This window comes from Cuculus canorus, chromosome Z (genome assembly GCF_017976375.1).
Source record: "Cuculus canorus isolate bCucCan1 chromosome Z, bCucCan1.pri, whole genome shotgun sequence".
Classification (NCBI taxonomy): domain Eukaryota; kingdom Metazoa; phylum Chordata; class Aves; order Cuculiformes; family Cuculidae; genus Cuculus; species Cuculus canorus.
The window spans coordinates 67,185,014-67,212,783 of record NC_071441.1 but is presented as its reverse complement, the minus strand read 5'-3'; the positions used below and the strand labels follow the sequence as shown (position 1 = coordinate 67,212,783).

Below are 27,770 nucleotides of genomic sequence, written 5' to 3'. Positions count from 1 at the left end.
GAAAGCACGCAGGCAAAGACTGCGCCAGAAAAGTCAAATCTGCCCTTTAGTAGCCTATTGCATTCCTAGCTCTTCTCCCAGCTTTTCCCCATTGCTGGCACTTATTTCTCCCCACAACAGCCTGGAGCATTGAGTGTTTGCCAATGCTCCTGCAAAAGAGAGCCTTACAGAAATTATGACAATGCCTTCATTGCTGTGTAATATCCTAGCAGGTTCTTACCCTTATTTTCCCTTGGTTTCCTCTTGCTGTGCCACGGAAAACCTCAGAAGTGGCAGAAGTGGAAGAAACCTGACCTGCCAGTGCAGGTGTGCTGACCAGGTAAGTCCATGCCAGGCTCCTGGCGGCACACACAGCGATTTGACTTTCCATCTACCAAAGCAGGAGCAAAAGAAATCCTTGATTAATCTGCCCTGGTTTGGGAAAGCTTGCAGAGACATGCCATGTACAGCCACCAGAGGTGTCCTGACCCTGAGATGTCACTCCCCGCAGTGTCAGTTTTGACCTGTGCCTGCAGCAGCACCCAGGAGGTGCTGGAGGCAACTGCTGGGCTCTTTGCAGCCCTTCTTTGCTCAGCATTATCCCTGCCAGGCTACAAGAGTGAATAGTATTTGCAGCTGGATCTTCGTCCTGGGTTTCCACTATGCTCTTTGGCACAGGAACTAGGAAAGGGTTACAGAGCTGCTCCGTTACTGAAATGCATTTCTCGTACATGTCTCAGTTCCATGCATTAGTGAGTTCTTAGAAATGCTGTGGCTATGAAAATAGTTCTACGTGCTGCCTAGAAGGCAGGCTTTCCAGCTGCCCAGTGCTGGAGGAAGCCAAGAACATTGGCACGGGCTGAGACTGCCCAGCAAAATGCTGCTGGGCTTAGCCAGGAAGACTCTGCAAACAGCAGCCTTTGACTGCCCAGACTGGTTCTGTCCTGAACAGCCTCAAATCAGCTGCCAAAACCCAGCATGAGGGAGAGAAAAGGTGTGTTAACACTGCAAGGCAGTGCCTGTAGACCAGGACGTCAGGCGGAAACCACCATTTCTTCCCTGCCTGGTCCCCAGCAGTGCCGTCTTGTGACCAAGCGCAGCTCAGCCTCACTACTCCAGAAAGCACGGAGGATGGAAGGAAAATAGCCCCATCATTAAAGGAAGTGCTAAGACGCTGCCACAGGCATCCTGTATCACATTAATAAGCTTCCCTGGCCACAGCACCAGCCTGTGCAACTGGGACTCACTTGTGCCTCCCAGAGAGAGGTGAAGCAGAGAGGGCAGTGTGGCTGTCCTCTAGTGCAGCTGGGTCTGCCAGGGGAGCACTGAACTAGAGAGAGCTCGGTGCAGGCTGCAAAGGGGTCTCACTTGTGGCGTACATGGGGAGGTGAGGTTGAGCACTATTACAGGTGGCAATTGTACACTGGAGTTACTGAACCTTTGATTTCTCCACTGAGACACTTTGTGGGATCCTGTGTTTGCCCTCAGAGGTCTCAGCTGTTCTCCTCCATTGGCAATCTGTGGCTGAAGTGACTGCAGGTAACAGAAACAATGAAAGTTATGAGCTTCTGCTCTTAGGAAGGACAGAAATTTATTTTAACAGGTAGAAAATACATAACAAGTAGCACGGTCCTGTATGTTTCAAGCCTCAGTGTAAAGTACCATGTCGTCCAGCCTAGACTTGTAGTGATTCCAGCCGGAATGAACAAGAGGGTTTCACCAATGATTCCCTGACTTGGACCCTGGCTAAGGAATGGGGAGCAGTGTGCCAGCACACTGATGCAAGGGCAGGAAATGCACTCGGTAGAAAGGTCCTCTTGGTCTTCGCCTCAGCTCCTGCACTCAACAAAAAGGGCATAAAATTTTCATTCATTACTTCCCCAACAGAGCCTCCCCGGGCACCCAGAACAGCAGATACACAGGACCAAAACAGAAACAGAGGGCTTGAAGATAAAAGAGGTAGGAAATCAGTACAGGTATCTGTGAAAGAACAGGTTGTTGGGAGTTTGATCTAGTTTGTGACTACTAACAGCTCAAGGCGAGGGGGCTCCAGGCATGCTGAAGTATTGACATGCAGGCTGTCAGGCACTGTGGATCTGTGCAGAGTGTGACTGTTTCCATCCTCTCCCCTCTGCCAGGATGAAGCCAGTCCAGATACTGCAGTTTCAGCCACTGAGACTGGCTGAGCGCTGATGAAAGTTCATTTGTGCAGCAGTCCCATCTAAAAGCACAGGACCAGCTAGGTGCATCAAAAATCCCCAAAACATGAAAAAGCTACTTTATGTCTGCATATGTTCTCTTGGTAAGGCCAGGCCCAGCAGCACTGGAAGAAGATAGGACTAAGGCACTTTGACCTGCAAGAAAGTCAAGAAACACAACTCGGTGGATGACATAAAGGAGGGCTCAATTCAGCAATCCCAGTAGGACACGCTTGCAGTTATTTATGCAGACCCCATGTGTTTTCTTTCTTCTGCCTAACCTCAAACACAAGAAGCATCTCCACGGTACATCAATACAGACATACAGAAATGAAGCAATTGAGTCAAGCACCACAGGGAGAGGATTTTCTCAGCCATCAAAAGGAAGACAAGGGGCAGCCTCAAGTAATGAGTTTTGTTCCAACATGAATTCCTGGGAGCAGGAACTCTGCACATAGGGAACTGCAACCCTGGTGGGACACTGCAAGTTGCACAGTGGCTCTGCAGCCAACAGCATGGTCTTCTGATCCTTCTTCACTCCCAGCTGACACAAACACAGCTTTTTCCAGAGGTGGCAGCAGCACTACTACTGCTTCCTCCTGAGCAACTGAATGGGACGAGGATTTACCCACTGGCTGCAGAGCAGAGCTGCACATCCCTAGATGCTTCAGGCCATTAATGCATAGGGCATAGATAGCTGTGCCAGAAGGCCCTTCCTGGCCCTCTCTATGTCGTCCCATAACCTATCAAGCATATTACAGCCTCGGTAATCAGCCGTGTTACCAGCTGCTGCAACCTTGTTTAAAGCCCTCACTGACTGCTGCCTTCTCCCATGTTCTCAGCCTTGCCTTCAGCTCATTGCCTCTGCTACCTGCCCAGGCTCTCTGCTCAGCACCCACTTCTGATACATGCCTCTCTCCACAACATTAAGCCAGTGCAGCTTAATGTCAGCATGCAGATGTGCTTTCTGATAGCACTTGTCCTTCCAGCTCCAGGACTCCCTCCAGCTGCCCTGTTATTGTACTGCAAGCACACTGCACCACAGATGGTGGGAACCCAACCTTATGCTGAGTTTTCCCCATTTTCAATGATCTCTTTGCAGCCCTGGAATAGAAGCTGACCACCGTCCTGTTTTTCCTGCTCTGTTTCAATGTAGTTGGTGGCCAAGAGATGCTCCAGGTGGAGCATGAAAGGAAGAGCTCCTTTGCTCCTGCACTTCCCAGGGAAGCTACAATTGCTGTCTGTATTCCTGCAGGCTACCCCCTCTTACCATGTCACTTGGGATCTACGTCCTCAACGCTGAGAGCTTGATAGCAGCTCTGTTCAGAGGTGCTCAAGAGAACGGGAGAGAACTGCAGTGAGAAACAGAAAGAGAGCATTAGAGGAGCAGCAACTGGGACACTGGCTATATCACAGCCTCTTCTCTTGTGGACTTACCTTTGGGCAGCTGAGAGCCTCTCCCAGGATTTTCACAGCCTAGCTCTTCCAATGAACAGTATTGACCCAAGACTGCAAAATACAACCGGTGACCCAAGAGCTTGGAAGCCAAGCACCGCTTGTGGAAGCCTCCTCCCTCCTGCCCAGGATTAGGGCAGCTCCGCACGTCCCAAAGTGGCTGCGGGTGCAAAGCCTGGCAGAGGATGGCCACAGCTCACCTGCTGGATTTCCTGCATTGCCCGATGTATGGAAGAGTGGAGGCGAGGGAAGGCTCGCTGGCTGCCTCTCTCCTTGCTTGAGCTTGGCTTTGTCCTACTCTTGTCCAGGCTTTGTTGGTTTTGACAATTCTGGGTCCTCCTGAACCACACACGTTTGAGAACAGCAGCTGCTCCTGATGGCAGAGCAGGTTTGCTGATGGAAGCCCTGGAGGGGCGGGTCTGCTCCTCTGGAGCGGTATCCCTCTCTGCTGCTGGTGGACCCAGCCTGAGGCACTCCAGATTGTCATAATCCAAACTCTCACTACTTTTCTGAGGAGAGGAAAGAGTGAGTTCAGCAGTGGCTTGCAGGCCTTTCACGCACCCCAAACAGCACAACAATAAGGAATACCGAGTTGTGTCCACTGATGACATTCAGGGAGCAGGAGGGTGTCATCCACCCACCACAGCCTTTTCCCCGCCCCAGGACTCCCCACTTCCCAGCCAGCTGTGTTTTCCGGTGCATGCAGAAGAGACCAGACTGCTTGGCCAGAATGGAACCCCCAACAAGAACACAAAAGAAAGATGCTGCTGCAGCAACTCTGTCCACTCAACATACAATCCATGCCCCATCCCCTTTTCTGGATGAAGTTCCTTGACATTCACCTGCCTACAGGGCACAGTCAGTATCTCCATGAAGGGCTGGATGACCACAGTCTGGTGATACCGAACCAGGTCGGCGAGCGAGGCGTGAGCCCAGTCTTCCCCCACGATAACATAGTATGCATTGGGCTGCATCTGGATCAGGTAGTGTCTGCAGCGGTCCTCGCCCCTGGGGAGACGGACAGACAGAAATAGTCATGGCATGGGGGCACAACATCTCTCCAGAACCCAGTCACTGCCTTCTGCACTTTCCAGCCATACACAGCTCAGTTTAGGACCTTCATTCTCCTTCTCTGCAAGGCTTATTACCTACCTGTATGTCAAGATGTAGCCTGGTCGGCTCCGGCTGATCCGAACAAGGAAGCATCCCAAAGGCTTGTCAATCAGCAAGTTTTCAGCTTCCCTGGAAGCAGGAAAGAGTTTTTCAGTGGATAGTGAGCAACTGCCTGTGCAGGGATTCCCATCCTATCTCGCGTGCTACCACACAGCGCTCCCAGTCCACAGGGAGGCCAGCAACTGCCCCATGTGTTCTGAGCCAGAGATCTCCAGGCTCTGGCTTGCTGGTGCATGGGAGTTATTAGCAGGCTAAGGCAGCACACTACTCTCAGCCAAAGCCTCTCCAAGCAGGGCTGCTCAAACCTGCTCCTGTGGCCTGACTAGTGCAAGAGTATCAGCTGCATTCCAGCACAGAGCACATGACCAAGCATCACTGAGGCGAGGATGCTGTGCAGGTGATGCATTTCCTACGCTCCAGGGCTGACAGAAGAAGTCAGGATGCTGTGGGATAGTGGTGCTCAGCACAAGGTAAGTGCCTTGGAGAAACACTAACTTGGATTACACCACTGTGGCTCTCTAAACTTCCTGCTGGAAGGAGGTCTTCCCCTTCTCTGCCCATAGACAAAGCACTGCTTTGTGCTTGTCATGTGCCCTGCTTCCAGGCTAAAGGTGATGGCAAATCACCACTGCAGTCTGGGATAGCTCTGGCTGCTGTTACATAAGGCTGAGCTGTATGTAGACTTAAATCCAGCAGCAGGAAGTAGACCACTTCAAAAGTATCTAATCTTTAGTGTCTTTGGAAAGGACATGCTACTCCTTCATTGTGAAGTGCTCATGGCTACCCTGTAATTGAATTCAGACAGTTTGGTCTTCCAGGCAAGAGTTCCTCTGCTACATTCTTAGATCTGTGAACAAAAGCACTAATGTGGGTGGGAAACTTGTTAATTATCTTAAATAAAAGAAAAAAACAATGCAGCCAGAAGGAACTTGTCAGCTACTACAGCATTCTTTACTAAACTATCATGCTTTATAGTGTCTCCGAGTAGTGTTCACACTGATAACCTGACAAAATCCAGAAACTTGTGATCTAATAAGACTGAAGGAGACTTGCAGCTTAAAAAGAAAAAACTTATAGACTGAAACTAGGTCATAAGGGTGTTGAAATTACACACATGCTTTGCAGCAATGCCCATACACAAGTCCCACCAAATAAGGGACACTGGCAGTTAGCAAGAATACAGCACCATAGGTCAATTTGTACACAGGGGAGACTATAGCCAGAAATTCTGACGTTTACCTGCTAACCCGACTGTGTTGTTTTTATCTGATCACTGGCATAATTAGCATTTCTGCAATTATCACACTGCTTGAAAACTAGTGCTTGGCTCAGCAAAGAGAATGAAATGCAAGGCATACCCAGCAGCATAATTTCAGGCATTTAAATAAATGTTTTCCAAAAAGGCTTGAGAATTCATAGTCTCATAAACAATTCCATAAGAAGGCAGGGCTTTGTCTCTCCCTAAGGGGATGCAAATTCCACCTATGCTGCACTCTCCTTAAATGGGTGGAGGAATCGACAAAAAGCCTTCCATTTCATGTCTCTGTGGGCTTTGGGGGAATCTTGCTATCAGGTACTCATTAAGGCCTCTCTTAAACTTTTTAAAAATAGATGTACACTGAATTCTGTATTGTTCTACTGTAAACTAAGGTTTCCTCCTGCCCTAAACTGAGATATGAGAACAGTCATAATGAGTCAGACCAAAAGCTCATCTTCATTCCATATCACGTCTCTGCAAACAGTGGACAGCAGGGAAAACGCATGTATGTATTTCCTCTCCAAGTACTTTCCATGCCTCCCTTCCCTGCACAGAGTATTTAGGAACCCACAGTGGACTTATTTCCTATGAATTTCCATAGTCTTTCCTTGGACCCATGTAAAGTTTCATTATTTGCAGCCTGTGATGAGGATCTCTAAGCTTCTCCTAAGGGTATGAAGCTCACAGCCCAGTAGTGAAAGGTCACTCCCATTCCTTCAGGAGGCAAATCCAACCTATGCAAATCTCCTAAGGACACAACAGCTCCTGCCTGCCTGCCACAGCTCAAGTCATTGCGTCCAGCGTACTCACCTCCGGCTGATCATCCCATGCAGCCAGCTTGGAAAGGCTCCATCATCCTGCATGACCTTCTGGGCCTGCGTTTCTTTGAACCAGCAGAAAGTTGCTCCTCTCTTACGTTTCCTCATTTTTGCCTCATCTCCAGTCAGCTCCTTTGTCCCCAGAACAGAACGAGGCGCAGTAGGGTCCGAAAAGTTATCAAAAGGAGTAGACTGAGAGTGGGGGGAGGGGGAAAATGGGCATAAAAGAAAGGTCAAAGTCAGTGACCTTTGAAGGGATCACATTGGTAGTGATTCCACTCCCGAGTCCCTTAAGACAAGATTGGTCACAAACTATCAAACATTGCTTTCAGTTCCTCAAAGGTCCTGACCACACTTTTTATCTAACCACCGCAGGAAAGGACTCTTCTCATAACAAGAATGACAGCATCCTCCTGGGACCACACACAGGAGAACATAAGCATGCAGAAGGACCAAGCAAGCAGAGCACCAAGACACCTAGCTAAAGAACCCCAAGCAGAGCCAATGTCGCTACCTCTGTCAGTTTGCTGCGGGGCCGTGGCACTGGTGGCTTATCAGGAGAATGAGGACAAGGCTGATGGCACCTCTTTCGTGCCATGGGGATTGGAAGAAAGACTCCTGCAACAAGAGGAAAGCAGTAGATGAAATCTAGCATCTGACATCCACAAGATCCACCCTTCACATGCCCAGGATAGGGACAGCCTCTGCTGCACAATGTGTGGGAAAGACACAGCTTGGCACTCCTCCCAGTACAGCCAGGCAAATGACTTTCACCACACTGTTTCTGCTTCACACAGAGAAAGCCACACTTTCACATGGCAGAAATATCAGGACCTCCCTGCCCACCGCATTGGTGCAGCCCCCAATCCCAGGAAAGCTGAGGGCAGGCCATCATCACGTGGAGCTTACAGCACTTCGAGGGAATCATCGCATGATGGGCCACGCATGGGGACAGCAGGAGCAGGAATAACTCACTCTGGGCTTCTGCTTCTATTGCCATCAGCCAGCTTCTTTTTCTTTCTGTCTCCTCCTGTATCCACTGTGCCTGAGCTCTCAGCTCAGCCATTAGTTGCTGGTAACTCTTTCTATATCTGAATTCCCTGAAAACTGTTCAGAGAAAAGCTGTGGTCAGAAAAAAAAGTGCTCATCATACGTTTGTGACTCCCTGCGTGAATCACACTGGGTGATATTCCTTCAACTAGTGCAAATCCCTCAACATTTCACTCAAAGAGTAATGCAGGTTTTACTTAAGCAGGCAGTTAAAACCACATGGGAACTGTCTTCCACTCTCTAAGCCGCCAGATCACGGGTTTAAAAAAATCAAATTGCAGATCTAAGCTCTCATCTCTAATGCCAAAGCACAGGACACCTAAAAAACAAAGCCTGACACACAAGGCCTCTGCTAACCACCTATCTCCCCAGTAGCCTCCAGACACTACTCAGTAAAAGCAAAGCTCTTCCGTACAGGGGACTAGACTTCTTTGGTGTCAGCCCACAGGACAATCTTTCCCACAAACAGCCATCACAGTGTTCATCGGGAGATTTAGAGACAGTATATTATCCCACCTACTCAACCAGGTACTAAAGCATGTAAACTGAAAGACCCACTTTCTCATTTCCCACTAGCCCCACATTTTCCTCAGGGACGAAAATGAGGCACTGCAGATGACAGTCTGACATCGTTCACACTGTACGGTGCATAGCTGGAAGCAGCTCAGATGCTTCAGCAGTGCAACAACCTGTACAGTAGAGCAGCACAACAGAGAGGGACCAGGCGAGATGACAGCCTCCTCCTCCTGGTTGTACAGTCCTCATGGAGCCTGTGCACAGGAAAGTACAAAAAACTGCCTACACTGTTTGCTTTGGAGAAACAGGATGCCAAAGCAGATGCTGCATGGAAAGAAAAAAAACTACAACAACCCAAAACTTCAACCTGTCTGTCTGTCTCTGAAAGCAGGAATGAGATCTGCTTCACCCATCTTTTCCCTCCCCTCAGTTCAAAACCACTCACAAACGAAGACCTCACTCCAGAGGATGGTTACCCAGATCTCGAGACACAGCCAAATCACATCCTTGCCCTGTTCAGCTCAGCTCTCCTGCACACGTGCTTTCCCTTTCCAAGGCTCCCACTCTCTAATAGTTCTCCCTGTTTGCATATGAGCACTGAGAAAGTGGGCATCTGCAATAAGCACTCTTGACCACACGCAGCCTTGACACGGAGGTGGTGCCTGGCCTGCCTGTCTGTCATCAGCAAAGGTGCATGGTGGAGAAGGAGAAGGAATGGGAGAAGAGTTTTTCCTTGCTCTGGTCTGAGATTAGAGTTGAGTGATTCTCCTGCCCCAGTGCTCACCTTTCTGTATAACAACTGCTGCTCTTTCCAGTCGTTCCACATACTTTGCCAGCTGTTCCTGGTGCCAATATTTAAAGAAAAGTCGTGACTTCCTGATAAGTTGAGGAGAGAAAGAAGCAGTGAGAAAGAGTTTGTCTATATTTGCACCCAATCATCTTTTGGATGAGCCTTTTCTGCAAAGTTCTCCCTGAGGAGAACCAGGTAACAGTCTACATGTAAAAAGTCTCTGCATTCAGGCTTCTGATTCCCAGCAACGGTGATCCACACCTACCCACACAGCCAGCCTGTCAGCTCTGTACTTCGCAGTATCTCCAAGCAGCTGAAAGACAGTAAAAAAGTGAAATAGATAATTTTTCACCCAAAGTGAATACCATGCAGTCAGTGGGTTTATGTGCATAAAGAGAGGAGAAAGTGCCTCAATGATTCTGCACTGTTTCACTGTCCCTGTCATCTGGTCACATTCAGTAACTGGCTGTCAATCTGTAGTGGTCCCTGAGGTACATCTAGGATCACATTCAGGAACATCAGCAAATGGGTTTCCTACAGGCACATTTCCTTCAGCACACTTGGAGGCAATTCTGCAGTGCCTGTTTTAGTCTCAGAGCTGTTTCTCCTCATTTCATTTCCAAGCCCTTTGGAGCACACAAGTTGCAAGGTCGCAAGACTTCTGCGAAAAAGCCTGTTTTTCAATTCCACTTTCATTTTGCAGACTCTAGAGATAAAATCTGGGTCAATCAGAGAGATTTCCCAACACTTGGAACTGAAACCAATACTCCAGCTGCATCACACATTTTCCTCCCTCTATCTGCAAATCCAGGCTGTGAAACCATAGTGACACTTTTTCCTACTATCACATATAGCAAAGCAGAAGTGGTTTTCCTTCTATGTCAGCCAGCTTCCAAGAAAGTCTATATCCAAGGTAATTCTTCTCTCAAAAGCATCATATAATTTTTGTGTCTGAAAACACACTATAGTGCCTGCCTACCATCATCTTTCTCTCATCCATGAGATTGTCTCTTGGCTCAGGCCTCAAGTGGGTTTGCAATTCTTATTAATTCAGTATAATCAGTAACTTCAAAGAAGCTCTGTGAAGGCTGAAGGAGCTACTACCAGAAGAGAACTTTTCCAGAACATTCAAATTCCTTTCTTAGAAGATTTACAAACCCCCCCACCCCAAAAAAAAAAACAAAACCAAATAACCAGCTGGCTGTTCTACATGCTTAATTCTCACTATCAGTCACAACCGACTATGGCAGGAAGAAGAACTGGGAAAGCAGAAAAGAAGAGGTGGGGAGTTGCTGCCCTAGATGGAGGAAGTAAAAAGCTTTCAGGGTAAGATTGCTGAGCTGGAGGAGACTTTACACGCGCAAGGTTCTGAAGGTGCTGGGGGTATATTATGCCTGTACACATAAAGAGGTCTTTGACCACAAACATCCTTTATAGCCTGGGAGACATTCAGTGCTGGATGCTTCCTCAGCATTATCTTTATCCCTCTTCTTTCCCCAGGAAAAAGGCTGGAGAGGCACCTGGCAACTGTGCTAAGTCTCTGTCATACTGAATTCAGTGGATACCCTTGACCATTATTGTGACTCCTTAAATTAAGCACATTAGCTAGTTCTGATCCCATAGGACAGCAAGGCTTTCTTGTAATTGAATTGAATAGCTACATAGCACTTAAAGAAAGATTTCATTGTACCAAATGCTTTTTAAACACTAACAGTCTTTGTCTACGAATTTGTCGTCTCAATCACCACAAAACCCATCCTTGTTTTGTTCCTTTTACTCAGTTTGCTAGGCTACACCAAGAGCAAAATTATCTGAAGAACAAACTGGTTTGCACATAACAGAGGAAGGATTCTTACCTTTCTTTTGTAAGGGAAACATCTGGTTTAACTAGAAGAATTCCGTACCTGTAAAAAACAAATCAATTCAGCAAGGTTAAGAGGCCAATCCTTGATGTGCTGAGGTGACCCATGCCACACTCACAGCAAAAAACAATAAACCACTATCTTTCCCCCTCAGCCTCCCACAGCAAACAACCCCATGATCTCAGGCATTTTAACTTTAAAGAGGCAGTTTCACTCCCTGTCCATATGCGGTTATCAGGATTGCTTCCCTAACAATATCCTACAAGGAACATTCCAACAAACCTTTCAGCAAATTCCTCAAATAAAGGTCTCCAGGAAAAGCCATCTCTTCGGATACGGATTGTCTCCAGCAGCCCATTGTACCGGAGCTGAAGCACCACAGAGAGAAACAAATAGAAACAGGTCATTAGGACACCCAGTTTGTTCCTCTGCAGCCAGAAATTCCTCCACTAAGGCCTAAACTTCTCTAGTTCAAACTGAAAAAGTTTCTTTCTGAAAATGGTTTCCTTGGTTAAAGACTGAATTTACCACATCCTGTAACTCTGATGATTAACCACTCTCAGTTAAGAGCTGGAAACCATAAAACCCAATGACTGAAATAGCTTAACCTTCCAGCAATGGGTACTGCTTTGCCTCTGTCCCTTAGAGGACTTTTACTGTCTTTTGCTTCCAAATCTGGACAAACAAGTACTCTGACGCACAGATGAATTTCCCTCTTAATCCTATCCTTTCTTATATGCATTAAACAGTCCACAAAGCTTCCTGAACTCTCCTCATCGTTTTCAGTATTCTTTAATGTGTCTGGATCTCAGACCTGAAACAATACCCAAAGACAGTCATATCAGCACATTTCAGCTCCTATCAAAGTAATTCCATCTTGGCTCCTATTCAGAGTTGCCCTGGCTGATGGGTGAGGACAGTCTCCTCCGGGAAGCATCGTTTTTCCTGGAGTACTGTCTGTACTTGTCCCCATCCAAGTATGCAGAGATGAATCCTAGTGCGTGACAAGCAGATCTTACTGCATTCATGAACAAGAAATGGGAGAGAACTAAGACTGCAAAACTTGGACCTAGCAATCAACAATCAAGCACACAGAACCTTTACATGGATAAAATGTGTGCCTACTCTTTTCTCTCACAAGGGAAGATTCAGACAAGTCTCTTCTAGCTACCCTCACAGCCTCTCACCGGGGTCTGCCCTCCCCACTGAATAGTGGCAGAAGTATCTGTAAAGGACACTCCTTTTCCTCACCTGCAGTAGCACCACCTGGTTGTCCACCACACCTGGCTCCTTCTGGTGGTTGGGTTTTATACAGCGCACAAAGTGTGGGTTGGCAGAATACATCCTTTCCATCAGCACCATCAGGGAACACTGGTGGGGTTAGAGAAAGACCAACAGTCCAAAAAGCCCAAGCACTGCCAGAGTCTGGTGTGCAATATCCTGCAGCGAGAATTGCTTTCCCACCCCACAGCGGCTTCTGAGGCTCTGGTAACAACTGTGTCACTCCCATCATGATCAGCTGTACTTGGCACCCAGAAAAAAGACCCATCGACATTCTAGATGCTTTAAATATGCTTAGCAGCTCTCACAAAAATATCACTGCATTCATCTCAAGGGACACAGCAGGGCAGCAACACTTTACCCGAAACTGAGCTCCAACAGACTGTTTTCGTGTGCTGTTGAACTTGTTGTCTGCTCCTGGAATGATCTGAAACCAGACACAGACAAAAGGATCATCCCCCGAAGGACCACAACCAAAAAGCCCTCCTGGGAAGCAGATGGCTAAAAGGAGAGGGAACAGAAACCGGAGGAGGGAAGGCAGTTAAACATATTAGCAGAAGCAAGAAGAAAACGTGATAAAAAATAAAGGAGAAATTGTTGCAAGCAGATTGCTATCTGCTCTTATTTTCAAGTAATTCCTGACTGCTCTCATTTTCAGCCAGTTTCTAGAACAAATACCAGGTAGCTATGCCATCATTTATCAATTGTCATTTGGACCTGAAGTGTAATACCTTGGGTTTCACATGAGGCATCAGTGTCCCTGTCCTGGAGATTGTAGCTGGAAGAATAGAGACAATAGTTAATTTGTACCTTTGTTTGCAGTCAACCATGTCCAAACATTCAAACCCCACTTCACACATGAATCTCCCTACCAATATGGGATCACAGACAAGGTGCTAGGTTTCACGATGTGGAAATACAAGGAAAGAGATAAAGAAAGAGAGAAGAAAATGCAAATATACAAAGCATACAATACAGGCAATATTATTCTCCGTCACAGTGAAAACAAAGAAACAAGGTTATTGAGCAAACCTAAATGACTTCCCAAAGAAATATCATCACTGGGCATCTAACAATGCAGAAAAAACATGCATGTAGCAAATGCACCAGTCAACACACAAAGTCACACAGCTTAAAACTAATTCAGTGACAAAATGAAAAAACTGAGGAAACCTGAATTTAGTGAAGAATCTAATGACATTCCTGTGCACCCCTGATGCAAAGGTCTCATGTGAATCACAGAATTACAGAATGGTTGAGGTTGGAAGAGATCTCTGGAGGTCATTGGGCTCAGCAGGACCATCTAGATACATTGCCTAGGACTAGACAAGGAATCTGAGGATATTATCTCTGTTCTTTATGAACTTTCAAATCGCTGGGACCAGACTAAGTATATTCAGCAGCAGAGTGGAAACGATAATGAAGAAAGGTACTGCTGAGCAGAAGAGCTGAAAACCACAGCATAAAAGAGAAATGAAACCAATCAATTACTTGTGAAACCGAGAAAGCGGCATAAGCTGTAAAGGACCAAAAATAAATATTCTGCACCAAAAGCACTGTGTTCATCCAGACAAATTCCAAGGAAGAATCCACTTGACTTTCCTTTAAATATTTACTTTCATAAAAGCTTTGGAGACTCTGAGGGCTTATCAATAACTGGAAAAAGGGACTATAGTGGTGGAAGAGAAATAATACATGACCTCAGGGGTTTTTAACAAGTTGTACCTGAAGATCAAAATATGTTTGAAAAGGATAATCACTATACTCATTGGTTGAGGCTTTACAGAACTCTATTTTCAGTGTGAACAGCTAGAAGCTATGACCTTGTCCAGCTTAATTTCTAGACAAGAATGGAGCAGATGGAAAGGGGCCATGGAGACAGTCCTGCACTGGCCCCAGAGAAGATTCGCTATCTGATCTGAGGGAAGACGTCTGAATAGTGGATAATTCTCTGGAACAGGACACAACCTGCCTTGCTCTCCAGGGCAAAACAAACAGCTCTTGACAGCTCGGTGTGTCCCAACAGCCCCAATCCAGGCTGCAGCCTTCCCAAAGTCTCCCTGGGGCCGCCAGGTGTGAAACACATTCAGAGCACAGGAGCCTCACTCCCACACTTAAGTCTTGCCAAGGTGGGCCTTGATTCATGTGGGAGGTCCCGTCATAGCAGAGGGACTTGCCTGTGAACAGCACACTCAGCAAGGGGGTGACACTGTTGATGAATAGCCCGCGGACGCTGGCTGGCAGGGTGTCTCTGTTCTTCTCCAGAAAGCCCCCGGCAGTATACTGCACCTAGGGGAAAGGGCAGCAAGTCACACGCTGTGAAAGCCAAAGCCACTATCACAGATTTCCAGGAGCAGCTGTTAAACTGAATTCACACTGGACTGCATGTGAATTCTGCACTGTGGCTCTCAAGTGAATTCTGTAAATGCATATGCATGTCATTCTGATGCAAATCCTACGGAACAACACCCTGTGCTGGCACCAATGCACTAGAACCACAGGAATACCACACAATGCTGAGACACAGACCTTTCCTTAATTATGAAGTTTCATTTACTTTTGGTTTATGCTTCACTGTTTTCCTTGCTCTCCCCCTTTTCCTTCTGAATAGGCTTCAATCCTATTGTTACGTACCTCCTGGTTTCTCTTTCTGCCTTCCTTTCTCATCTCCAGCCTGCCATTCTCCTTGCAATGTTAGGTGTCAATTTTTGTAATAAAGAATATCACAAGTAACAATTTAGTCAACTACAGTGAGATCAGATTACTAAATTGCATACTACAATGATCTGAATCACCATGTCTGCTCCTGCTCCAAAAATTACCTCCAATTAATTCAACATATTTGGGCCAATGCTTTCAAAACTACTGGTGATAGGGTTACATGCAATAGTTCTAAATCCCAAGCTGCTCAGATACCATTTGAATGTGTAAATAAGTAGCTTCACTTTTAAAACAATCATCACTTGGCTGCTCTCTCGGTGTTGCTCAGTATCTGCAATATAAGTGACTGCTATGCTCTGGAAATCAACAGGTAAAGGTAAAGTCAGATTGTCCTTTGGTGCTGCTCAGTGAATGCAGGGGCTATTATTTTCAAAGGGACTATATTTTAAGACTAGAGTGATGGAGTAATAGAGTGATGGTGAGTACATCGCATTCTTCTAATACCCTATACTTCCCAGAGGTAGTTCCACTTTCCTCAGGGGTCCTGGTCCTCTCTTCCTAAGCCTTCTACCAAAATTCTAGGGAATTCTAAAAGCCAGGTCCCTGGGAAAACATTGCTTCTGTTTAGTCATGGCCAGACCACACACTCATTAACATCAAGGCCTTATTTGTCAAGCAGCGCATCTCCTTTCCCCTACAGACATTACAACAGCACCTTTCTCACAAATGGTACATACTTTTCCAGCGTAGTGAATGATACTGAAGCCCAAAACATGGCCTCGACCCGGCTGGAAATGTAAATTCCCCTTGAAGCTGCTGTTTAGTTTATCCACAAATGTCTTATCAGTTGCCTGCAAGAAAGCAGATTTCATAATCAAATGATAAGGCTGCAACAGAGACGTGAGCAGGATACATGAAAGCAGAACAAAGTGTTGGAAGTGGCCTTGGCTGAGCAACAGTTTTGTACTATACTCTCTCCCTGACTCTCCACAGGGATGCCTATCATTAGACTCTCCCTGATCTGGCTGTTCCATCTCATCAGTCACACATGGGAACACTTCCGCTAATTCAGCCCTTTGAAGTCACACTCCAACATAAAAGCTCTCCCTGCAGCCCAGATCTTTATTGCTACATTCCCCACACTATTTCCTCTGCCCCCTGTCTCATGCATACCTGAGGGAATGCACTCTGCTCATCCAGAAGAGACAGGAGCCCAAGTGGCTTGGCCAGGAGCAGATCCTGTGGGAATGGAGACACATTAGACATACTAAACCAGTATAGGAGATCCACTCTCAAATACACCACCCCTTGAAGAGGTTCTTCCCAGGTGCATCTTCCCCCAATGGCAGACGGAGCAACACTTTTCTGTCAGTCCTCTCACTCACCAGAATAGGTTCGTTATTGTTGAATGTGATAGTCTCCCATGGCAGCTCTTCTTCCTTATAGGCAGCCTGCTCCAGCTGGAAAATGTGCTGAAAAGCAGAAAAAAAAATTTGAAGCACTCGACAGACTTGGTTAGACAACCATCAACATCTTCCTTGCCACCATGAAGACAGGACATAGATGTGGCTCTCTCACCCATGGCATGAGAGGTCCAAGATGAAACCAATGTTCTGCACGCTCATCCATAAGCCGGTCACTCACTGATGCTGGTGCGCAAAGCAGGAACATTTCTCAGAGGGAAAGCGCTCCTGCTCTGCCAACTTTTGTCACTGTTTGACCCTTCTACTTCTTCCTTCCCTGCCCAAGAGGCTCCCCCGCCACAGTAAAGAAGATTGCTCCCCTCTGCCCTGCTTCACTAATCTCCATTTCTGTCCTTCCAGGCAATAAACCCGTTTTCCCCCAAGCTTTCCTTCATACGCCAGGTAGATTAGTGCTTTGCTTTCTCTGCCACACAAGGTTAAAACATGCATAGCAAACTTACATGGTTGAAGAAGTGTTGCAGCTGCTCATTGGCCAAGTTTATGCAAAGCTGTTCGAAACGATTCACTGCAAAATTTTCAAACCCAAAAATATCCAAGATACCTAAAAGAGGGAAGACAAGCACATCATGGAGCCTGCAGATAGCTGCCTACTCCAACACACAACTAAATCTCTATTAACTCAGCTCTTACGGCAGAGGGAAACCCCACTGCAGCACCTTTCCCATAACTCCTCTTGGACAACTAGTTAGAAGCCCCACCCCTGGCTCCTCTGCAAAGCCAGAGCACCCCAGAACTACAGTCTCACCATAGCCTCAGGCCAACCAACTGCTCAGAGTTGGCCAAGGTCCTATAGACTTCATGCTGTCAACTAGCATCTCCAGCATGACCATGTCTTTGATAACGGATCCCTGTATGCAATCTCTGTGAAACCTCATATTGTGCCTTTCCTCCATTGTGACTGAGGTACACACATTTGATGACAGAACAGGAGCAAGGCAGGCAGAACTCACCTATCTCCCTCAGTTCCAGCTCAGGATCCACATTCTCAGCCAGCAGCTCATTGACCTTGCAAACAATCCAGCCAAATACTCGGCCATATGCCACCTTTGCAATGGAGTCTCGAGCATCTGCACGGAGAGAAAAGCCGCTCACTGAAGGGCTCCAAGGAGAATAAGGAACACAGCACACAAGCTACCTCAATTTATTCACTGCTAGCAACAACTTCTCATGGTTCATGAAGCTATTTTAAAGAACAAATAAACATTAGATATCTTTCTAGTCATCCCGGCCCTCTGTAGGCTTACACAGAGCTCTTTCATTCCAAAATCTTCACAATGTTTCTACAAGATAAGATATGACACACAATGGCACTTGGAGACCATCTAAAATTGAAAATTTCATTTAAAAAAAAAAGTCCAGCCACTTTTTAGAAAATCCAGAGACTTAGTTTCCCCTCTACAGATCTACTGAGTATGGATTCCACTACTGCTAAACCAAGCAAGAGACTTCAAGTTGTACTTGGAAAACTGAACATTTCTGCTCTGTTCCTTCTAGCCCACAGCTGCAAAGTGCGAAGAATGTTTGGGAAACAGAATGAGCTAATTATCCATTTTTAGCAATAATCTAGAAAATCCGGAATTCCATACTTTTAAAATGTTTTTTTTAAAATCTTTTATTTTAACCAAATCTTTTTGTGCAGTTTATCTTGGACTACTTTCTCTTCTAAAGGGAAAATAACAAGTTGTGCTTATCACTTTAAGATACTCCCCTTTCATCTCACTCCTTCCCTGATACTGTACAATCTCATTGATTATCTCAGTTATTTCTCCATTTACTCTCTAGTGCTCTAAAAAATGCCAGCTCTCTGCAACAGGAGCCCTCCCCTCTTTTGCACAAATACCCTCAGCTTCCTTCTAGACTGGACTGAGGAAGAAAGCAAAGCTAATTCAGCTTATCATTTAATCTCTGCAGTCTCCTGGAGATCAAACAAAAGCAGCATTCATAGTCCTACGTGTCAGTGAGAGACTAGACAGACAAACACTGATGTGCTTTCCTTGGTGAAACAAAGGGGCACAGACAGATATCTGTGTTCCCAACAAGATGCACATGTGTGGGGTTACCCTTCCATCAAACATGGGTCAGCCTTTCTGGCCAGCACATCTGCAATTCATTTTGTTTCCTACCTTCTGCCTGCTGCTGGGTGTGAAAACGCTGAATCTGTTCGCCTCGGGTCACTGACATTGTACAAATAAGGCATTTTAATAGTTCACCTTCTTGGACTCCAAACTGACCCTGGGAGAGAGGAAATAGATGACGACAGTGAATAGCAAACCCTTATTTGACTTGTTGGGATTGTATCTCCTCGCACCTGTGTGACACCCAGTGTAATGGGGTCATGATATAGATTAGGGCTTTTGAGCTCCACTGTAAGATAAGTAGTACTGTTAACATCTCACATCTGGAGTCAGATGTAGGCTCTGAGATTAGCATTCTCCCTGCAGTGACCAAGATCCCTCTCCTGCTCTCTCTGAAATGCTGTTTTGCTCTCGTAATGCTGCCACCTTTCACCTCCTTTGGGAGCCGCACCAGCCTCTGCTGGGTAGGTTAATAACTTGTTGAGCAGCACCACGCAGAGGTGATTGTGCAGGTGCTGAGGTATCTGAGCTTCAGCAGGCATCAGTCACACAAACCCACAAGAGACAGAAATTAAGGTTACTCGGACAAAAGTGAATCCCTCAGTGACTGCTTTAACAGGAATTCCACTTCTGTGAGCAAAAAACAAGGTGCAGGCTTTAAGTAAGACAAAAATGAGTTGGCTGTGGAATAGATGTAGGTGGTTGTTTCAGGTATGGTGTAGGAGGGAAACAAGCAGAGATGAGATAGCTCAAAATAAAAAGACATAGGAAGAACAGAAATACATTAAATTTCTCTGTTCTGTGTTGTTAACAAAGCAGGAATATATAGCTATCCCATAAAACTAAAATGGGATGGTCCTGTGATAATTTCATGTGAAACACGAGAAAGCTTAGTTCTGGATAACCAAGAAAAATTTATAGCAGCTACCGGGTACCCTTGGACAAGATCTGTTGGAAACAGAACTAATTTTCAGATACTGCACACCTGAATTTCTCCAAGGCATTATCACACATTAACACATGACATTCAGTTTTAAAAAGCTTATATTGTATGACATCAACAAGGCACATGTGGTATCACCACATATAAGACTGATCACAGACACACAAGAAACAGAAGCTGGGAAGTGTCTCCTTGGGAACGAATAGCAGTGAACACAAATGCAGTCATGGGATCACACTGCATTTCTGGAAAAAACTCCCTGTTATTCAGGAGCCTTCACACTCTGAGGCAGAAACATCTTTTGTCATCCCTGGCAGGAGCAGCTTCTGCAGTCAACTGCCAGTGGGAAACAGCATCATATCCATACGGTTTCTGCCAGCAATTCTTGTGACTCACCGCTGCAGCCTTCAGCCATCCCCGGGAGGTTTCGCTCACTTTTACAGACCCATTGCTTTCCTCAGGCTCAAAGGTCACATTGCCCAGAGACAACACACCTGCCAAGATAGCCTGCATGTCCACTTGCTCCTAAATCACAAAAGAAAGGTGACTGAAAGCCTGTCAGTATTTAACATAATCCAATACAGAGGCCTCAGAAGTTGGAGAGGTGAGGGAAAGGCATGGGCAGCCTGTGGGAAAAGGCTCTACAGTAAGTCTGACAGACTCAGGTGGTTTGGAAGCAACATGTTAAATCCAGGGAAGACAGAAATAGGACTGAGCCTCAAGACAGCAGCCAGAAAGAAATCCTATGCCCGCAGGAAGCAGAGATGGAAATTAAATAACCCTGGAACTGACCTGTTCGTGGAAGCCCACCATGTCAAGGACATTGCACACCTCTTGGTATTTGTGCTTCCAGCGCTGAGCTACATCCTCTGTACCAAATTGTCCGCTTATGTACCTGAGAAAGTGTATATCCCATACAAAACTGTCACACAATCAGCATAGCAAGTCATTCCTATCCCAAAGGAACAAAGCAGATCAGGAGCAGTGGAGACACAAAATGCAAAGGAACTTTTCCAAGGTGATGCATCAAAGAAGACACTCCAGGCCTCCCAGCTTCCATGACGACCCATAAGATCTCTTCATGTAGCTCTACTCAGATCCCACTCCAGCTTCCACTGGTTCACCTGTACCAGCCTCCACAGACAGAGCCACAGGGCAAAGGCATAGACTCCATTATGCTGCTTTCCCATCCATACCCCATCAGGAAGACTAAGCTAGGGTCTGCCTTTGAAATACCTGTAAAGTGAAGGATCCAATAGCCCATACATCTCCTTTTCCTCTGAAGACAGTCCAGCAAACATATAGTAGAAGATGTGGAAATTCCTCTCCCCAGTATCTTGCTGCACGACCCGTGACTTCTCCAACAGGTATTCACTCAGCTTTGCACCTTGCACTGTTCACAAGAAGGTGACAGGGTAAGCATTGCACATGAAGCCGCCTGAACTGTCCTGCATCTCTTAGTTGGTTTTGCTTAAAATTGCTTAAAATAACTTTCCTGTGTGTAATACCCTCTTGGCTGTGCAGGACCCAGGAAACGGGCTTCTCCATGCTTCCCATCATCTTAGAGATGTCTGCTCACCTCCTTTAGCAGCAACCAAGGCTTTTGACACCACAGAGTACTATTGCTACGTCCCCTACACTGTCATCTCCATATCCTTCCTGCACTCTCACACTGCCCAAACCCAGGCCTTGTCCTACAACCGTGGTTTACTTGCACACCATTTCCACAGGGAGTCAGGTGTCAAAATTTCACCCTCCACAAGTTCTGACTACTCAGTCCACGCCCTCCAGTGCCTAACCATCCCCAAAACTAGTATTTGCCCTTGACTTCACCTGTATTGTTCTGGAAATGCAGCTGTATGTATTTTCCAAAGCGGCTGCTGTTGTCATTCATCACAGTCTGGGCATTGCCAAAAGCCTCAAGCAATGGATTTACCTAAAACAAATGAGTGAGCAAGTAGAACAAGTGTTCTACAAATTAAGTAATCCAATCTAACTAACTTGGAAAAGTTTAACGCAGGCACATACTATTCAGCATTCATCTGGAATAGCAACCACTGCACACGTACCCAAAAGCACTTATTTAACCATACCCTGGATAAAGCAACTGAAAGGGGCAAGTTTAATAAAGACTATGCAGTATGAGATTACTGAAAATAAGCACAATCAAATTGATTTGATCTCTAGCAAGATCACTAACTCACTTGTTAAAAGATAAGGTTGGTAGAAGATTTTCACAAAGCATTCAACATGGCATCACTAGATAATGTGACTGCTGTACTACAGTAATAAACAAGATAAACACTGCATTCGCTACATGTAAGCATGATAACTTTGCTACTGAAATTTGTAGACAGTGTAAAGCTCAGGACAGCGAATTATAAAGAAAGTAACAGAACAATCAGACCAGCTTGGTAAACTGGATGTAAGCAAGGTGAAATGTCAATTTTTTCTATATTTGAGCACGAGAACACCTGCCAACTGGAAGAACAATGCCTTAGGGTACATGCTGGGTAGCCTGCTGAACACAGCTTTGCAGTGTGACACTAATCCCCAAAGGGCTAACTTAGTCCTCGAATATATCTACAAGAACCTAATAAGATTCCCATTATTTCATCACCATCACCTCTAGGGCAGCTCCCCTGGGCTGAAATGAACTTTATTTCCAACGGAGGAATTGTCGGCTGGCTATGATCACTGCCAGTCAAGTCTTTCAGGGACTATTTCGCCAGGCACTACACTAAGCAAAGAGCTACCCTGCTTTCTGAACCTGCTCAGGGCATGACAGTGTGGCCCAAGTCAGCTCCAAGTGCAGCCAGCAGCTATATCAATGCCCCATTCCCACAATGAAGCAAAGGCTTTCACCTGGGATACAATGTGGATGATACCACACTGAAATAAGACGACATTACAGAGCACAAAGCATGGAACAGTGTGTTGGGTTTACGTGGCAAGGTTTTGGTAACAGGACTCTACAGGAGTTGTTTCTGTGTGGAGAAGCCAGAGGCTGCCCCTATGTCCAACACAGCTAGTTCGAGATGGCTCCAAGATGGGCCAAGTGCTGGCCAAAGTTGATCCCATCATCAACGGTGGCATCACCTCTGTGATAACATACTTAAGTAGGGGAAAAAATTGCTGCACAACTGCAGCCAGAAGAGAAGAGTGAGAATATGTGCAAGAAACAGCTCTGCTGACACCAATGTCAGTGAAGAAGGTGCCAGAGCAGAGATTTCCCTGCAGACCTTGGTGAAGACCATGGTGAGGCAGACTGTTCTCCTGCAGCATGGAGGTTAATGGTGCAGCAGATATCCACCTGCAGCCCCTGGAGGACCACATGTTAGAGCAGGTGGATGGGCTCAAAGGAGGCTGTGATCCCATAGGAAGTCCACGCTGGAGCAGGCTCCTGGCATAGAAAGAGGAGCCCACACTGAAGCAGGTTTGCTGACAGGACCCGTGACCCTGTGGGGGACCTATGCTGGAGCAGCCTGTTCCTGAAGGACTGCATCCCATGGAAAGGACCCATGCTGGAGCATGGTTTATGAAGAACCACAACTCAAAGCCACTTTGGAGAAGTCTGTGGAGGATTGTCTCCTGTGGGAGGGACCCCACACCGGAGCAGCAGAGACAAGGTGTGATGAACTGACCACAACCCCCATTCTCTGTTCCCTGTGTGGTTCCAGAGGAGCAGGTAGAGAAATCAGGAGTGAACTTGAGACTGGGAAGAAGGAATGGGACTCCAGTGGAAATACTTCAGACCAAAGAGACAAATATGTTTGAAAATTAGCTAGCAAAGGCATATGAAAACAGCAAAGATGAAGCTACCCAGTTAAGAGGTATGTGCCTGACAGCAAATATAAGTATCCCAGGAAAGGCAACCGAAGGCTGAGTGGATTCTCCCTGTGTACTACTAAATCAAGACTCTGGTTTTCTAATAAAAGTCGCTGTCCTATCTTGGACACGAAGTATTTGGAAAAATTACTGTAATCCCGTGCGCCAGAGAACATGATAGATGATTGTAATAGTTTTCTATCATTTAAGTTACCACTACATTCCCAGCAAACAGAATTACTGACCTAGCAACCCCTGTAATTTGTGGTCAGCTGCTTCACCATCTTTACCCGCTACTTTCCTATGTGTCTGATGTTTTGCTCCCTGACTTCCAGTGTTGATTAACTCATCAGCAGGCCTCCTGAGTCTTACATAATTTGCCTCACAGCACTGTTGCTTCTGTGTCTTCAACACCACCCTGTAATGACCTACCTGAAGGATCTGCTGCTCCAACTGTGAGTTGCCTTTACACATGTTCATTATGTGCTGCAACAGCAGCTTTGTACTCTCTGTTTTCCCAGCACCGCTCTCTCCACTGCAAAGAGAAAGCAAAGGAAATTCCAGGAGCCGCAAAGTATAGTTTCTCTGTCTCATCACTTGTGATACTCTTGGACAGGAGAGCACTCTCAACTTTTTCACCTAAACTGCATGTGCCAGTACAAAATCACAACAGAGCTTTACACAGTGGGTTCCATGAGGTCCTGATTCCTTCCCAGGGCAACTTTTCCTCATTTTGCAAGACAGCACTGTGCTGTCACTTCTGGATGGGGTACACCATACAGACCATTTGCTCTGCTTCTTAAGAAAAATACATCTAACTTCTGGAGAACAACACTCACCAGGGATCCAGCAAGTCATTGCCGCACCAGGTAGACTGAAAATACTGGTACAATTATCAGAAGGCCAACATAAGGAAGGGAATATTAAATAAAAAAAAAGCTGGCAATTAACATTTGAACGAAGATGACATTTGAACTGTTTCCTGCAATACTCAGAACTGGAAGTTAGTATCTTGAGGCTCTCTCTTTGATGCTGTTTGAGACATTCTCTACTAGTTGATGCTATTTGGTGCCCTGCACAGCCTCAGCAGAATAAAAGTGACAGCATGGACTGAAATGCTCATGACATCGGTACGCTCTTTGGTTATTAGAGCCCATTCTTCCCGCTTCTAGCACACAGAACTGCCCATGACAATAAGATTTTCCGTGACCAGATTCCCAAAGGTCTTGGGGATATAAAAAAGCTTATGCTCTTCTTTCTGCTGCTCTTTGGTTACAGACGGGAAGCTCCACTTTGGGAAAACAGTATCTGGTTATTTACTACAGCAGTACGTCAGGAGTTGTTTCGCCAAAGAAGAGCCCTGTATGGCTTTCCCTGGAGATGGATAAATCTTTCCAACACCACTTCCCTTCAGAAGCAAACCCAATGTATTAGCTGCATTTTTCATATTTGTATTTTATGCATTTTGGCATAGTTACCTTCATTGGCAGCTGAGCTGCTCCACAAAAGCCTCCATTCCCAATCTGCCTGCTCTCCCATCTGGAGACCGGAGAGGTTGGGAAGAGCAAGAGTGGAAACAGCTTTAAATTAGAGGATTTAGATTAGACATTAGGAAGAAAGTCTTCACTATGAGGGTTGTGAGGTGTCCCTGTCAATGGCAGCGGGGTTGGAACTGAATGATCTTTAAGGTCCCTTCCAACCTAAATTGTTCTATGATTCTAAATCCAGGGCGAATTTTCATCCAACCTGGCATTGAACACCTCCGGGGATGGAGCATCCACTGCTTCCCTGGGCAACCTATGCCAGTGCCTCACTATCCTCGTCACGAAGACTTTCTTCCTAATCCCAATCTTCCCCCTTTCAATTTAAAGCCACCCTCCCACTGTCCTAGCACTACATGTCCTTGTAAAGAGTCCCTCCCCAGCTTTTCTGTAGTCCCTTCAGGTACTGGAAGCTGCTGAAAGAGTCTCCCAGAGCCTTCTCTTCTCCAGGCTGAACAACCCCATCTCTCTCAGCCTGTCCTCATAGCAGAGGTGCTCCAGCCCTCTGATCATCTTTGTGGCCTCCTCTGGAGCCATTCCAACAGTTCCATAGCCTTTTTATGCTGGACATTCCAGACTGGACACAGTACTCCAGGTGGGGTCATGTCCTGACTTCAGTGTGGGGAGCCCAGGCAGAGCTTGCTGGCCTCTGCCCCACTCATCTGATCACCAACCCAATGATTCCATGATTCTCACCTGATCACAATGCACTGGCTGCCACCACCGCCCAGCATGGAATGGTAGGCTCGGCTGGCCACGGCAAAGATATGGGGGGGCAGCGTGCCCACCGGGGGCCCCTGGTACTGCTCTGAGACCTGCGGGGAGAAGGGGGGCACAGGGAGAAGTCTGGGGGCTAAGAGGAAAAGGAGGAGAAGTGGCACGGGGAAGGTGGGACAGGATGGGGAGAGGAGGGGAGAGAGGAGGAAGGGTGAGAGGAAGAGGAAAAGAGGGAGGAGTGGGGAGAGAAAGGAAGAAGGGTGAGAGGAAGAAGAAAAGAGGAGGGAGTGGGGAGAGAATAGGAAGAGTGCGGACAGTGGGGGCACAGGGAAAGGGGAGATGGGGAGAGGGGATAGAATGGGGAGGGGAGTAGAGGAAGAGGAGGGAAGAGAGGGAAGAGGGAAAGAGAGGGGGAGAGGGGGAAAAGAGGAGGGGGAAGAGAAAGAGGGAAGAGAGGAAGGGAGGAAAGAAAGAGGGAAGAGAGGAGGTGAGGAAAGAAAGATGAAAAAGAGGGGGTAGGAAAAGAGGGAAGAGGGGGAGGAAAAGAGGGAAGGGGGGAGGAAAAGAGGGAAGGGGGGAGGAAAAGAGGGAAGGGGCGGAGGAAAAGAGGGAAGAGAGGGGGAGGAAAAGAGGGAAGAGAGGGGGAGGAAAAGAGGGAAGAGAGGGGGAGGAAAAGAGGGAAGAGAGGGGGAGGAAAAGGGGGAAGAGGGGGGAGGAAAAGGGGGAAGGGGGAGGAAAAGGGGGAAAGGGGGAGGACGAAGGGGCCGGGGCGGTGCCCGGGACTCACGTCGGTCCCGTAGAGCGGCAGCGGCTGGAAGGGGTTCATGGCGATGAGGATGTCCCCGATGTCGGTCTGGAAGAGAGAGGGGAGGGATGTAACGCGGCCGAGCGCCGCCCGCGCCCCCCGTCCCCGGTCACTCACGTAGGGCAGCTGCCGCAGGAACCGCTCCCGCAGCTCGCACAGCAGCGACGCCTCATCCAGCTCCGCCAGCGACGCCAGATCGCCCCGCACCGACATCGCGCCCGCAGCCTCGCCCGGCCCGGCCCCGCCGCCGCTCCGCCCCGGGACCGCCCGCAGGGGCGGGGGCAGCGTTTGAACGCGGGGCGGCGGCGGCCAGAGCAGGTAACGGGCGGGAGAGGGGAACGGGCGGCGTGGGAATGGGGGCTGGAGAAGAGGGGCGGCGGGGGAGAGGGACACCGGGGGAAGGGGGCGAGGGAAAGGGGGCGAGGATGTCGGGGAAGAGGGGAACGTGGGATTGGGACACGTGGGGAAGGGACGGGGCGGGGCGTGGGGAAAGGGGCGAGCGGGTTGTTGGGTCACGGGCCATGCGAGGACATGTCGGAAAAGGACAGCGCGGGAAAGGGGGGACACGCGTGAGGCAGGGAGACGTGGGGAATGGGGGGGCGTGGTGAAGCGAGTAGGGGCTGTGTGGGGAAGAGACACGTGGGGAAGGGGTGTGGGGGTGGCTGTGGGGACACAGGAAAGGGGGGTTGTGTGTGTAAGGGGCTGTGGGAAAGGGGGCAGGTGCATGTGGGGGGGTGTGGGGAAGGGGGTGTGTGAGGAGGGGTCACCTGTGCGTGGGGAGTGGGAGGGGGGACTCGTGACGAGGAGGTGTGTTGGGGTGTGAGGGCATGAGTGGAGGGGAGGCGCACGGGGGAGGGGCTGCATGTGGGTATGGGGTGCATGTGGGTATGGGGTGTGTTCAGGGAGTCACACCTGGGGGGGTCCCCGTGTGGGGGGTGTTTGCATGTAGGAGGAGGTGCGTGGGGTGCAATCATCTGCATGTTTGGGGGGTGCGAAAGGAAGTGGGGACATGTGGAGAGGGACTGTGGGGGGGCTGGGCTGGAACGCTTTGGGTTGGAAGGGACCTTAAAGATCATTCAGTTCCAACCCCCCTGCCATGGGCAGGGACATCCCACTAGAGCAGGCTGCCCGAGGCCTCATCCAGCCTGGCCTTGAACACCTCCAGGATGGGGCAGCCACAACTTCCCTGGGCAACCTGTGCCAGTGCCTCACCACTCTCACAGTGAAGAAATTCTTCCTTATGTCTAAATATGCCCCACTTCAGTTTATAGCCATTGCCCCCTCGTCCTATCACTACAAGACTTTGTGAACAGTCCCTCTCCAGCTTTCTTGTAGC

At 47.6% G+C, this 27,770-nt stretch overlaps 2 protein-coding genes across 6 annotated transcripts in view; one reads left to right on the top strand and one right to left on the bottom strand.

The window, feature by feature from the left end:
* Window positions 1-1,569: 1,569 nt before the first annotated feature.
* On the bottom strand, window positions 1,570-26,723 carry LOC104056600 (myosin-IIIb). Of its 2 annotated transcripts, none has more exons than XR_008447864.1 (30): window positions 26,552-26,723; window positions 26,417-26,482; window positions 25,609-25,727; window positions 23,804-23,906; window positions 21,377-21,479; window positions 20,780-20,936; window positions 20,336-20,438; window positions 19,940-20,068; window positions 18,649-18,757; window positions 17,476-17,592; window positions 16,966-17,066; window positions 16,427-16,513; window positions 16,215-16,280; window positions 15,779-15,892; window positions 14,558-14,669; window positions 13,112-13,158; window positions 12,742-12,807; window positions 12,351-12,470; window positions 11,382-11,467; window positions 11,094-11,141; window positions 9,503-9,550; window positions 9,232-9,323; window positions 7,857-7,988; window positions 7,396-7,499; window positions 6,874-7,073; window positions 4,785-4,874; window positions 4,475-4,640; window positions 3,833-4,141; window positions 3,448-3,686; window positions 1,570-2,333 (listed from the first exon to the last, which is right to left on the bottom strand). XR_008447864.1 is itself a non-coding variant. In XM_054054738.1 (30 exons), exons 1-29 carry the CDS (start codon window positions 26,645-26,647, stop codon window positions 3,452-3,454), a joined length of 3,168 nt encoding a protein of 1,055 aa, XP_053910713.1. In that variant the 5' UTR covers window positions 26,648-26,722; the 3' UTR covers window positions 1,570-2,333; window positions 3,448-3,451. The 2 variants fall into 2 exon arrangements, 1 of the variants encoding a protein (XP_053910713.1); XM_054054738.1 differs by having other exon boundaries at window positions 3,448-3,529; window positions 26,552-26,722.
* Window positions 26,638-27,770, top strand: part of ARHGEF39 (Rho guanine nucleotide exchange factor 39) — a 16,653-nt gene continuing 15,520 nt past the window's right edge. For 2 of the 4 annotated variants that reach the window (XM_054054746.1, XM_054054745.1), the window contains exon 1: window positions 26,638-26,752. The gene's annotated coding sequence lies outside the window, so the exon portion shown is untranslated. The remainder of the gene's footprint in view (window positions 26,753-27,770) is intronic. The other 2 variants (XM_054054741.1, XM_054054739.1) reach the window with 2 other exon arrangements.

Bases quoted from the DNA above. Each gene is read 5' to 3' on its own strand.
- LOC104056600 (XM_054054738.1), bottom strand. From the start codon at position 26,647: ATGTCGGTGCGGGGCGATCTGGCGTCGCTGGCGGAGCTGGATGAGGCG. The intron at 11,142-11,381 runs GTTTGTTGGAAT...TGTTTTTTACAG, and splicing joins TTTGAGGAATTTGCTGAAAG to GTACGGAATTCTTCTAGTTA. The intron at 7,074-7,395 runs GTAGCGACATTG...CCCCACTCTCAG, and splicing joins CCCGCAGCAAACTGACAGAG to TCTACTCCTTTTGATAACTT.